The sequence below is a fragment of the Lepus europaeus genome, chromosome 10 (assembly GCF_033115175.1).
Source record: "Lepus europaeus isolate LE1 chromosome 10, mLepTim1.pri, whole genome shotgun sequence".
NCBI lineage: Eukaryota > Metazoa > Chordata > Mammalia > Lagomorpha > Leporidae > Lepus > Lepus europaeus.
Window position 1 is genome coordinate 10442214 of NC_084836.1, and position 13779 is coordinate 10455992.

Sequence of the window (13779 nt, forward strand, 5' to 3'; positions counted from 1 at the left end):
TCTGAGGGCCGCCGCCTTCCAGAGAGTGCTGTGCGAGGGGGAATGAGGAAGAGTGCACTGGGAAGGCCGGCTGGGAGCTTCCGCTTCCCCTGATGCATCGCTGTGGCCTGTGAAGTCTGTCCTCGCTGCTCATGTGTTGACAAGACTTCCTCATAGCAATCCAGCCTGTTCCTTATGGAAAGTTCTCTGCATTGTTGAACTCCAAGATGTCATATGCAAATCAGAACCATGTCAAGATAGCACACTCACTAATGTGGTGATAATGAAAAGGCCAGAGTATAACCCATATTGGCTAGGATGTGGAGAAATTGGAATTTTTGTGTAAATCTGTTAAATGCTTTTGAGCTTTTCTGTTACTTTCTTAATCATACACTCCCTTTCTCAGACCACCTTGAAATACTTACTGGAAAGCAGTAGTACAGAATCGTGATTACAGATGAACATGTGCCAAAGTGGAAGAAGAGGGACTTGGGAGCTTAAGTGGGCAGTCAGTCACTCTCACGGAGTACTTGTGTGGCTCTGGGTCCTTCCTTATCCAGTAGTCATTGTCATGGAGTACTTGTGTGGCTCCGGGTCCTTCCTTATCCAGTAGTCATTGTCATGGAGTACTTGTGTGGCTCTGGGTCCTTCCTTATCCAGTGGTCATTGTCATGGAGTACTTGTGTGGCTCCGGGTCCTTCCTTATCCAGTGGTCATTGTCATGGAGTACTTGTGTGGCACTGGGTCCTTCCTTATCCAGTGGTCATTGTCATGGAGTACTTGTGTGGCTCTGGGTCCTTCCTTATCCAGTGGTCATTGTCATGGAGTACTTGTGTGGCTCTGGGTCCTTCCTTATCCAGTGGTCATTGTCATGGAATACTTGTGTGGCTCTGGGTCCTTCCTTATCCAGTGGTCATTGTCATGGAGTACTTGTGTGGCTCTGGGTCTTTCCTTATCCAGTTAGTCACTCTCACGGAATACTTACGTGACATTGAGTCCTTCCTTAGCTTCTCTGAGTTAGTGCCTGTAATCAGAGGAAACACGTTTTGTTTACTGTTAGTTAATTAGTTCTCTTTGCCTCTTTTCCTTCTCCTTTCCCTCCTGGGACTATACAGGTTAATTACTAATGACTGGCAGTTATCATCATTGTTAAATCTGTAGGGAATGTGTTGAAGTAAATTTATAAAATTGAGAACAAACAAGACACTTATGTTGTTCAGGAGTCTTGTTCTCCACCCCTCCCCCTTTTTAAAGACTTACTTGTTTATTTATTTGAAAGACTGTGTGTGTGTGTGTGAGAGAGAGAGAGAGAGAGAGAGAGCGCGTGCGCCAGCGAGAGAGAGACAGACAGACAGACAGATATATTCCATCTACTGGTTCACTCCTCAAGTGGCCACAACAGCCAGGGCTAAAGCCAGGAGCCAGGAACTCCCTTTGGGTCCCCTCTGTGGGCGGCAGGGACGTGAGTGCTTGAGCTGTTGTCTTTTGCTTCCCAGGCATATCAGCAGGGAGTTGGATTTGAAGTGGAGTAGGCAGGACTTGAACTGGCACTTTGATATGGGATGTGGACATTGTAGGCGTCAGCGTAACCTGCTGTGCCACAGTGCCCACCCAGGAACCCTGTTCCTTTGTTATAATCTAAGTTGTACAGTGATACTTAAGACAATTTGTGGAAGATATGTATTATTAGAAAACTTTGCGTTAATTTCAAATTTTTTGCAGTAAAATAAACTACTTTTAATTTCATTTTCCATGAATTTTTTGAAGTGCCCTTGTTTGCATCTTCCCTATAAAAGTCAGTGTGAAAACTCTTAAAGATTTAATGAGATATAATTCAGACAATGCATTTCAGTTCTTAAAAAGTGTTTTTAGTGTGTTGATGGTTGTTAGTATAATCAGAGTTGTTCATCCATCACCAATATCTAATTTCAGATCATTTTCAATATCCTCATAAAAACTCATAATCCATTAGCAGTCACTGCTCATTTCTGCCCCAGTCCCTGGAAACACTAATCTGTTTCCTGTCTGTATGAATTTGCTTGGATGTTTTCTATAAGTGGAATCATATAATTTATGGCTTTTTGTGTCTTTTTTCACTTAGCATGATGTTTTTAAGATTAATCCATATTGCATTAGTGCTGTATTCCTTTTTATTCCTGGATAATAGTCAATTAAGGAGATATACTTTGTTTATCCATTCATCAATTGTTGGACGTTTGGATTGTTTCTACTCTGGCTATTAGGAGATAGTACTGTTATGAACATTCTCTTACAAGCTCTTGTGTGGGTTATATTTTCACATGCTGGATTAAATGGTAATTCTGTTGACCATTTTGTGAGACTCCAAACTGTTTCCAAAATGATCATACATTTTATAGTCTAACTGTGAAAGTATAAGAGTGCCAATTTCTCCACAATCTTGCCAACATTTGTTATTACCTGATTTTTTAAATTACAAACATCCTAGTGTGTTCCCTGAATATGGTTTTGATTTGCATTTGATTTGATTTTAATGGCTAATGTTATTGAGCATCTTTTCATGTACTGTACTTACTGGCCATTTACATGTATTTTTTGAGAATTTCTGTTCAAATCCTTTCCCCATTTTTTAAAAAAAGATTTTGGGGCCGGTGCCTGTGCTGCTGGCATCCTATATGGGCACTGATTTGAGCCCTTGGCTGTTACACTTCTGATCCAACTCTCTGCTATGGCCTGGGAAAGCAGTAGAAGATGGCCCAAGTCCTTGGGCCCCTGCATTCTTGTGGGAGACCCAGAAGAAGCTCCTGGGTCCTGACTTCGGATCGGCCCAGCTCAGCCGTTGTGGCCATTGGAGGAGTGAACCAGCAGATGGAAGACAACCCCCCTTCCCGCCTCTGCCTCTCTCTAACTCTGCCTTTCAAATAATAAATAACTAAATCTTTAAACAAGAAAAGATTTTATTTGAAAGTCAGAATTGCACAGAGAGGAAGAAACAGAGAACAAGAGAAAGGTTTTCCATCTGCTGTTTCACTCCCTAAATGGCTGCAATGGCTGGGGCTGGGCCAGGCTGAAGCTAGGAGTCAGGAGCTTCCAGATCTCTCACTCAGGTGCAGGGGCCCAAGCACTTGGGCCATCATCTGCTGCTTTCCCAGGCCATAGCAAGGAGCTGGATTGGAAATGGAGCAGCTAGATCTTGAATCAGACTCCATATAGCACTGCAGGTGGTGGCTTTACCCATTGCTCCACAATGCGGGTCCCCCTTTCCCTACTTTAATGTTGCGTTATTTGTCCTTTTTTTGTTGAATAAGAATTTTTTATATATTTTGGATACCATCTCTTATCAAACATGATCTGAAAACATTTTCTCCCATTCTATTTTTATTTATTTCATGATGTCCCTCAAATACAAAGGTTTTTTTTTTTTTTTTTTTTAATGTGTATTTATTTGAAAGGCAGAGTTACACAGAGAGAGAAGGAGAGGCAGAAAGAGAGGTCTTCCATCCGCTGGTTCACTCTCCAGATGGCCGCAATGGCCAGAGCTGCGCTGATCTGAAGCCAGGAGCCAGAAGCTTCTTCCAGGTCTCCCACGTGGGTGCAGGGGCTGAAGGACTTGGGCCATCTTCTACTGCTTTCCCAGGCCATAGCAGAGAGCTAGATTGGAAGTGCAGCAGCTCAAACCGGCACCCATATGGGATGCCAGCACTGGAGGTGGCATCTTTACCTGCCATGCCACAGCGTGGACCCCTAAATGTTTTAAATTTTAATGTTGTCTAACTTGTTTATTTTCCTTTGTCGAAACTTTGGTGTTGTATTGAAGAAACTTTTGCCAAGCCAAAGGTGATGCAGATTTACTCCTCTTTTTTTTTTTTTTTTTTTTTTAAGGAATTTTATAGTTTTAGGGGTGACGGATTTTTAGTTAATTTTGTGTGTGGTGTGAGGTAGGGGTCCAGTTTCATTGTTTCACATGTGCACACTTGGTTATCCCAGCGCTATATCTTGACTTTCTTGGCATCCCTTTCAAAAATCAGTTGGCCATAACTAAGGGTTTATTTCTGGACAGTCATTTGTAGTCCATTAGCCTATACATCTATTCCTATGCCAGTATTACACTATTTTGATTGTTATAGCTTTGAAATAAAGTTTTTAAAAGATTTATTTATTATTTATTTGAAAGGCAGAGTTAAAGAGAGGCAGAGAGAGATCGTCTATCTGTTGGTTCACTCCCCAAATGGCCACAATGGCCAGAGGTAGGCCTATCTGAAGCCAGGAGCCGGGAGCTTTCTCTGGGTCTTTCACATGAGTGCAGGGGCCCAAGGACTTGGGCCATCTTTTGCTGTTTTCCCAGGCCACAGCAAAGAACTGGATGGGAAGTAGAGCAGCCGGGACTCAAACAGGCGCCCATATAGGATGCTGGCACTGCAGGCAGCGGCTTTATCCACTATGCCCAGCACCAGCCCCTGAAATAAATTTGAAACTGGCAAGCTTGAGTCCTTCATCTTGTTTTCTTCTTAAGAATGTTTTGTACCTACAGTTTTTGTAAGGCAGTTACCTTCACTGTCTGGTGTGTTTTCTCTGGGGAGACTAATTTATAAATGCTAAAATGTGCACAACAGAGACTTAGGACTAGGAGAACTCTGGTTGCCTCTGCCTGCAGCAGTGACTGAATTCCTAAGTGATTTCTGGCTATTTAACTCCATTTGCTGATCTTCGCACTTTCCTTTTGGTGCCTGCCATGTGTTAGAGCCTGTACCAGAACTTGGGAAAAGCATGGTGAATGAGACGCAGGCTCTCTGCAGTGAGCTTAAACGGAGTCCCGGCTTTCATGTTTTGAAGGGAGTATGAACTTTAGGCTGTCAAATATGTGAATGTAGTTACATCTCCAGCATAGCTACTGTTAGGTAGAGGTGTATTCTCTTGTCGGATTCGCAAGTCCTATCAGTGAGAACCCCTCTTGTCCTTCTGCAGGTGGGGATGAAAGTGCGCCTGTGTAAGAAGAGCGTGAGCAGCTTGGAGGGGTTGTACTGAGCACTTCGACATTACAGAAGCACCGCGCGTTCTCACTCCCTGTGTGCATGCCCTCTCCTCCCTTTTACAACTTCCACTGCAGGCAGGGCCTTGTTCCATCATCTGTCTTCCTCCATCAGTCATCGACAGCTCTGTGATATCTTAGTGTTTAGCTTATGTTGACTGCTGAGTGTATGAGTCAGTTAAGTGAGTGCTCTTACTGCACAGTCTTAGACCAAGTTAGCTTCTATTGGTTATCATTCTTACCCTCAGAGGTCTTGTTTGGTGGTTTATTGGGAAGATGGCAGACATTCAGTATAATACACCTTAAAAATAAGATCTGCTAGAATCATAAATGATATAAAAAGTAAATTGCAAACATAAGCTGAGTGTTAACACGTGTATGTTAGGAGTCGCTTGAGTCTGTGGGGTGGCACAGGTGGTAAAGGAAGTCTTGAACAGAGATAGAATTTCATCTCGGTAAAAGAATTGAGGGGCTGACGTTGAGTAGTGGAAAAGCTACTGCCTGTAATGCTGACCTTCCCAGTAGGTACTGATTTGTGTCCTGGATGCTCCACTTCCAGCCCAGCTCTGTACTAATGGCCTGGGAAAAACCGTGGAAAATGGCCCAAGAATTTGGGCCGCTGCCAGGCAGGTGGGAGACCTGTATGAAGCTCCTTGTTTGTCGTGGCTTAGCTCTTGCTGTTGTGGCCATCTGGGGAGTGAACCAGTCAGTGGAAGATGGATATTCTACCCCCACCCTCACCTCCCATCTCTCTGCCCCCCCCCCCTTGTAACTTTGACTTTCAAATAAATAAGCAAATCTTTTTCTTTTTTAAGAAAAAAATTTTTTATTTGACAGGTAGAGTTATAGACAGTGAGAGAGACACAGAGAGAAAGGTCTTCCTTCTGTTGGTTCACTCCCCTAATGGCTGCCACAGCCGGTGCTGCGCCGACCCAAAGCCAGGAGCTGGGTGCTTCCTCCCGGACTCCCCTGCGGATGCAGGGACCCAAGCATCTGGGCCATCCTCCACTGCCCTCAGGAGCAACTGGGACTAGTACCCAGTGCCCCAACCAGGACAAGAACCTGGGGTACCGGTGCCGCAGGCAGAGGATTAGCCTAGTGAGCTGCAGCGCCGGCCAATATATTTTTTTAAAGATTTATTTATTTATTTGCAAGTCAGAGTTACACGGGGGTTGGGGGTGGGTGGAGAGAGGCAGAGAGAGAGAGAGGTCTTCCATCCACTGGTTCACTCCCCAGTTGGACACAATGGTCAGAGCTGCGCTGATCCGAAGCCAGGAGCCAGGAGCTTCTTCCGGGTCTCCCACGCGGGTGCAGGGGCCCAAGGACTTGGACCATCTTCTACTGCTTTCCCAGGCCATAGCAGAGAGCTGGATAGGAAGTGGAGCAGCTGGGTCTCAAACGAGTGCCCATATGGAATGCCAGTGCTTCAGGCCAGGGTGTTTACCCGCTGCACCACAATGCCAGCCCCAATAAGTAAATCTTTAAAAAAAAAAAAAAAAAAAAAAAAAAAAAAAAAAAAAAGAATTGAGGCAAAACAGGTTGATAGGAGGAGCTAAACCTTGTCCAGGCGAGGAGACATTCTCGGCCCGATGGACCTTGTCTCCTTTGCAGGCTTTTAGCTGTCCTGGGATCATTACTGTGGTTAGTGAGTGGGTGCTGGGATTGCTGAAGTCCCACAGCAGGAGGTTCGGGATTGTCCAGTGCCCTAGTGGAGATGAACGGGGGAGGAGACACACTAACTGCACAAGGGGGAGAGCCGTGGTTCTGAATGCGTTCCTAAGCAAATCCCGTTGGCTGGTTGTGTTGTTCATGCCGGTGTGCAGGCTTCAGAGGGAGGTACCCATGGTTAGGTGGGGTGCAGCACGGCGTGGAACTTCCTGGGACCCGGGGCAGGGATTAATATTTGACAGTTGTATGACTTTGATTGTTCTTAACATTTTCATTCCTCTAGTAGTGTTAATGTTTTCTTTTCTTTCTCTTAGAACGAACCTCTGACCCCAGGTTATCATGGATTCCCAGCGCGGGACAGCCAGGTTGGAATCTGCTGTTCATACCTGTGGTGTTGTGTGTGGTGTGTGTGTGCTCAGAGGAGGCTGTGTAGAGAGTGTTTCCTGGCTCTGGAAGGTAATATGGCTTGCTTCAGTAATGCATTCCCTTCTAGAGAGATGAATTTAATATTTTTCTTAATCCTAACAGTATTCTAACCCTTGCTAAACTTGTGGCCTATTAGGGGTGACAGTCAATGAGGCACAGTCATGCCTGCCTTGGTTGTTTGGTTTTGTTACTTTGCCGTAGGCTGCGTGACACTTTTACACCTGCTTTTCTTAAGGCCTCGTAGTTCTGAGCGCTGGACTCTGTTTTCTGCCTCTGAGCCCCTTCCTGCACAGATTTTCTTTTGAGCCTTTGTAATAATCTGCAACAAGAAAATTCCGTTCTCCTCCCTGGGGGAATTGAGCCTTATGGTTTTAATCAGGGAAGGCTTGCTAGAGGGAGTGACGTGTCTGCAGCTTTTCTTTGTTCGAATGACGGTGGGGGATGGTTGGGAAAAGCTCAGGCCCTCCCGAGGTCCTCAGAATAGTTTTGGCGAACGTGTGACATGCCTGCCTTGTCTGCCATTTGTAGGCTTGAGCAGATGGCACAGAGAGAGTTGGGGTAGAACAGGTTCAGGCTAGCTCTTACAGAGTTGGTGCGGCTCTGAAGGAAATGTACCAGTTTGTGAGATTTCAAGGGTAGTTCCTAGGAGAATCGTGGATGCCTATCCACAATTCCTTATAGGGCTGTTAAAAAAAAAAAAAGCCACAGTTTTTAGGCTTGTCCAAGGGACATGAATCATTATAGTTCTAAACAAAAGGATTGACATAGTCCCCCCTTTCCAGATGTTCCTTGAATCTCACCAGAGCTCCTGAAGCTGGTCTCAAAAAACAGAATGGCCCATATTCAACTGACCTATTTGGGGTCCTTCCAGATCTGACAGCATTTGCCCAGTTTTTAGGCTTTCTGTACTGGTTTGGCATCAGACTGATCCCAGGTAGGGTATGGGGGTGTAGATCATCCCTGTTGAAGTGGAAGCTGGAAGGCCTGGCCATGTGCCCCACATCTGAAGAGAATGGAGAGGGTTGGTTTGTTTTCCTTCTGGCGTGGGTATGCCCTAGAACTTCTGTGGGCTGTGACTTTTTGACTTTTGATAGTAGTTCTGTATCTTGGCCATGCATCAGAAAAAAGTACTGCCGCTTGGGAATCCAACTGCCAGAGTTCCTGACTGAGCTGGTCTTAGAGTGGGCCAGCCGTTCAGGTAGTCAGAGATCCGCTCCAGTGATGGTGGTGTGCGGTGAAGGCTGGGAAGGCAATTCTGCGGACAGTGCCAACAGGAGGGGCCTTTTCTGTTTCATCCGGGGCTTTTCACCTAGGATTTGTATGTGTAGTCAGGGTTTTAATCTAGGCTTGTACACTCATGCAAATGTCTCATTATTTATAAAATGTTGTGCATTTTGGATGTAGGAAGGTAAAAGTTATTGATACAAAGTATGGAAATAGACTCTGAGTTAGAAGGAATCTAAACAGATACTGTATAATGCTGTGTTCTTCCTGTGGGGATTACAGATCAATAGAGAGCTCAGCAAAAAGAGTTAATAGGGATTTGTGAAAGCACAAAAAGTAGTCTCTTTGCTTGGAACTACTTTATTTTCCCTTTTTTTCAGCCGCAGGGACCAGCTTCTGTAACCTGCACATTCATCACGCGTACTCTGTCTGCTGTAGGCCTGGGTAGGCCCTTTGCCATGGTTTAAAGCTGCTCATTTACTTTGAAGCACATTCTGATGGTGACAGGTTTATTTTAGTTTATTTTCTCGGGCTTTATTTTGTACTGTGGCTGGGTTTTTGAATTAGTGCTCAGAACAGTGCAAATAGGCAAATATTGAATAGCTGCTTGTTGTGTTTGATGAATACAGAATCCAAATGAGTACTGCTAATTAATGCGCCTAACCTTGTGAACTCTCACTTTGTGCTTTGAGATTTGGGAGGCATTTATCGCTGTGAAACATTGGTCACTGAACAGCCGGAGCTGGGTAGAATCTGAACTTGTGATCTTTACATCTCCCCAGTGTGGTTTTGGTTCAGCAAATCCAGGAGCTGGGGAGTGGCAGAAGGTGAATTGTAATCATGTGCCTTTATTTACTATCCTCATTCTTCTACCGTCACTTGCTAAATAGATGAGAACTCTCCGCAGATGGGAGTTATTTTAGTCTCTAATGGTAAGTTTAAAGAAGTTATCATTAGAATTTGTGGAGCCTTTCCATCAATATTTTCCCATCTCACCCTTCCAGCCACTTTTTGAAGTAGATGAGGCAAGTGTTCCTTTTGGGAACATAAGGAAGTTGAGGCACACAAAGTGGCTTTTTCAGGGTAGCAATTCAAGTCAGTAGCTGCATAGGGACCGAGGTGTCAGGGCCCTTTCCTCTGTACTGGGGAGTGCTGATTGGCACGAGGAAAATGTGGCCCTGTGCAAGTGTTCCCTCTCACTTACGTCTTTCCATCTGCCATCTGGGAGCATTAGAGACCTCTTGAAGCTCAACCGTACATCTTAGAGTCTGTTACCAGTGGTTAAGAATTCTGGCAACTAAGTTCAAAACCAGCATTTCACTGCCTCAGTGACTCTGGCCATGTTGTAGAAGTGCCCCCAGCAGCACATTTGAATTGAAAGCCTGTGAAGAAAAATAGAGAAAAATTTTACCCACCTGCCAGCTTGTGAGATTTTGTCTTTTTATGCAAGGTTTCCCGGCCTTCTTTCCCCATAAGTTACCAAGCTTTGTGGGAGAGCGCTCCATTGCGTTCATAAAGCACTCCGGGCATGTGTGTGTGCTTGCTAAGGTGGGCTCTCTATGGACGTGGAGGTGGCAAATACTGTTCCAGTTCCATAGATGTGAAAACAAGCTCAGGAAAGCTGAATATTGGGGCCAGCGCTACAGCGTAGTGGGTAAAGCCACTGCTTGCAGGGCTGGCATCCAATGTGGGCGCTGGTTTGAGACCCATCTGCTCCTCTTCCGATCCACTCCCTGCTGTGGCCTGGGAAAGCAGTGGAAGATGGCCCAAGTGCTTGGGCCCCTGAATCTGTGTAGAAGACCCACAGGAATCTCCCGACTCTTGGCTTCAAATCGTCCTAGCGCCAGCCGTTGCGGCCAATTAGGGAGTGAACCAGAGGATGGAAGACCCCTCTCTCTGCCTCTGCCTCTCTGTAACTCTTTCAAATAAATCTTAGGAAAAAAAAAAAAGATTTATTTTATTTATTTGAAAGGCAGAGTTACAGAGAGAGCTAGAGACAGAGAGAGAGAGGTCTTCCATCTGCTGGTTCACTCCCCAGATGGCCACAATGGCTGGAGCTGCGCCGATCCGAAGCCAGGAGCCAGGAGCTTCATCCAAGTCTCCCACATGGGTACAGGGGCTCAAGGACTTGGACCATCCTCTACTGTTATCCCAGGCCATAGCAGAGAGCTGGATCGGAAGAGCAGCAGCCAGGACTATAACCATTGCCCATATGGGATGCTGGCGCTTCAGGCCAGGGCTTTAACCTGCTGTGCCACAGCGCTCCTCCCCCTTTAAAAAAAAAAAAAAAAAAGCAACGCCGGAGCTGTGCCGATCTGGAGCCAGGAGCCAGGAGCCTCCTCTGGGTCTCCCACATGGGTGCAGGGGCCCAAGGGCTTGGGCCATCTTCTACTGCTTTCCTAGGCCATTGCAGAGAGCTGGATTGGAAGTGGAGCAGCCGGGACTCCAACTGGCACCCATGTAGGATGCCGGCACTGCAGGCAATGGCTTTACCCACTGCCACAGTGCTGGCCCCAATAAATAAATCTTTAAAAAGAAAAAATAAAGCTAAATATTATATCTAAGGCTGTGTAGGGGTTAGGTTGTCGACACAATACGGTAGTTTAGATTCCTGGCTGTTTGTGATTTACGTGTACATTCTTACGTGTGTTTCCAGTGTTAATTAAGTCTAGACTGTTTTGTGGATTTGTAATATTTTAAATTTTATTTTATTTTTAATTTTTAAAGATTTATTTATATATGTTCAAAGAGTTACAGAGAGAGAGAGAGAGAGAGAAAGACAGAGAGAGAGATCTTACATCTGTTGGTTTACTCCCCAGATGGCCACAATGACCAATACCGCGTCAGGCTGAAGCCAGGAGCCAGAAGCTTCCTCCCCATGTGGGTGGCAGGGCCCCACATATTTGGGCCATCTTCTGTTGCTTTTCCTTGGCTGTTAGCGGGGAACTGGATTTAAAGTGGAGCAGCCAGAACATGAACTGGCACCCATATGGGATGCAGGTGTCACAGTAATGGCTTTTCCCACTATACCACAATGTTGGCCCCTGTGATATTTTTTAAATAGGAGAATATTTATGTGCATTAGTGCCAGAGTTCTTTTTTTTTTTTTTAAAGATTTATTTATTTGAAAGGTAGAGTGGCACAGAAAGGGAAAAAGACGAAAAGAGATCATCTGTTTGCTAGTTTACTCCCCAGATGGGTGCTACAGCCAGGGCTGGGCCAGACCAGGCCAAAGCCAGGCACTTGGAACTCCATCCTGGTCTCCCATATGGGTGACAGGGGCCAGGTACTTGGGCTGTTATTCGCTGCTTTCCCAGGTGCATTAACAGGGATCTGGATTGGAAGCAGAGCAGCCTGACTTAAATGGTTCTCTGATGTGAGATGTTGGCAGCCACAGTGCAGGCCCCTGCAGAGTTCTGTGTAGAAGAGGCTTAGTAGTAATTTGAGTAAGATGGTATGCCTAGCTCTGCCCAGCAAACTTGCTGAAATTGTTTATTTGGTATGGCTTTTAGGGGACTCCTGGGAAAGTCTGAAGGCTGTCTGGGCCACCTCGTGGTGCCATGATTTTACATCTGCAATGATTAGGATAACCACATAAACTTACTATTCAAGTTGGGGCATTTTTGAGAGTGAAAAGCAATGCTACTAATTATGTTGAAACAGTCTCAGGAAACTGGGCTGCATGGCATGTGTGGTCATCATCCGCGCCATAAGTTAAAGACGGAGACTCAGTGTTCAGCTAATGCAGCCAGTGTTCTCTTAACTGGTGATCAGAACTGGAGGCCTCATCTAAACAACTGATTCAAGTGGGGAAATGATTCTAAGCTTCGAACGTTTTATTTTAGTTTAAATAAATAAATATTATTCATCAGTTTTCCTGTAGGAGATCGAGGCCTTTCATATGCACATAGATCTACTGATTGATAATCCACTTGATTTTTTTTGGCATAAACTGCTCACAAATCATCATTTGTAAGTTCTGTTTTTGTTCTATGCTGTTTGTTTTTTAAAAAGAGGGATAAGGTCTTCGTGACATTCAAAGCAGTCTTGGTGAAACTGTCTAGATTTTGTGGTTCTTCTTCCCCAGTTTTTTGCCCATATCTAATTTTTTTTAAAGCTTTATTTATTTGAGAGGTAGAGTTATAGACAAGGAGAGAGAGAGGTCTCCCATCTGCTAGTTTACTCCCTAAATGGTTGCAACATCTGGAGCTGAGCCAATATGAAGCTAGGAACCAGGAGTCACTTCCAGGTCTCCCATGCAGGACCTGGGCCGTCTTCCACTGCCTTCCCAGGCTATAGCAGAGAGCTGGAGAGGAAAAGGAGCAGCCGGGACACAAATTGGCGCCCATATGGGATTCTGGTGCTGCAGGTGGAGACAGCTACTAACTACAGCACTGGCCCCGCCCATATCTAATTTGATCAAGCATAACTTTTAGTGTCTTGACTCATTAGTATTCAGTGAATTAAAATTAGAGTTGTTTTCAAGGAAATTTAAAAAATGTATTTATTTTTATTTTACTTGAAAGGCACAGAGACAGAGACACAGATCTTCTATCTACTGGTTCATTCCCCAAATGCTTACATCAGCCAGGAACCAGCCAAGCCTAAACCATGAGCAGGGAGTTCAATCCAGGTCTCCCATGTGGGTGACAGGGACACAAATACTTGAACCATCATCTGCTGCTTCCTAGGGTATACATTAGCAGGGAGCTGGATCAGAAGTGAAGGAACAGGGACTCAAACCAGGCATTCCAGTTTGGAATGGAGGGGTCCCAAATGGCATTTTAACTGCTGTGCCAAACACCTGCCCCCATCTAACTTTTATTTCATTGATTTCTCTAACATTTAATAACTTGCAACTTTTTTTAAAAAAGTTCTGTTTATTTGAGAGAGTTACAGAGAGAGAGAGAGAGAGAGAGAGAGAGAGATCTTCCATCCACTGGTTCACTCCCCAAATAGCTGCAGTTTCGGGCTGAGCCAGACTAAAGTCTAGAGCCTGGAATTCATCCGGGTCTCCCACGTGGGTGCACGTGTACTTGGGCCACCTTCCACTGCTTGCCCAGACCCATTACAGGGAGCTGGGTCTGAAGTGGAGCAGCCATATGGGATGCCAGTGCCACAGGAGGAGGCTTAACCCACTACGCTACAGTGCTGTCCCCGATCAGTTCAATTCTTAAGGGATGTTGCACTGCCTCTTGAATGTAAAGGATCAGACATTGCCATTCACATTGGAGTTGAGAGGAGCATGCTCTCTGGCTAGCGTTCAGGTGTTGAGTCAACAGTGGAGCTGAATATTAGTAAATTGTAAAACTGGTGTCAAGTGTCTGCTTGGTACAGTTTACGAAGTACTTCCATGCATATCTGCTTTTGATCTCTACCATGCGGCCTGGGCTTTGTTACTCCTCTTTCATAGATCAGAGAACCAAGGCACAGAAATTTTTAAATGAATCTCTCAATTTCACATCGGTAGTAAG

General features: G+C 45.1%; 1 protein-coding gene across 19 annotated transcripts in view; it reads left to right on the forward strand.

The window, feature by feature from the left end:
• RBFOX2 (RNA binding fox-1 homolog 2) overlaps positions 1 to 13779 on the forward strand; it is a 323477-nt gene that overhangs the window by 102550 nt on the left and 207148 nt on the right. For 14 of the 19 annotated variants that reach the window (XM_062202910.1, XM_062202914.1, XM_062202928.1 and 11 more), the window contains exon 2: positions 6970 to 7020. The exons of 4 other annotated variants lie outside the window; for them this stretch is intronic. In XM_062202910.1, coding sequence (XP_062058894.1) covers positions 6970 to 7020 — 51 coding nt within the window. Of the gene's footprint in view, positions 1 to 6781; positions 6824 to 6969; positions 7021 to 13779 lie in introns of those variants that run through there. One more of the 19 variants, XM_062202923.1, reaches the window with a different exon arrangement.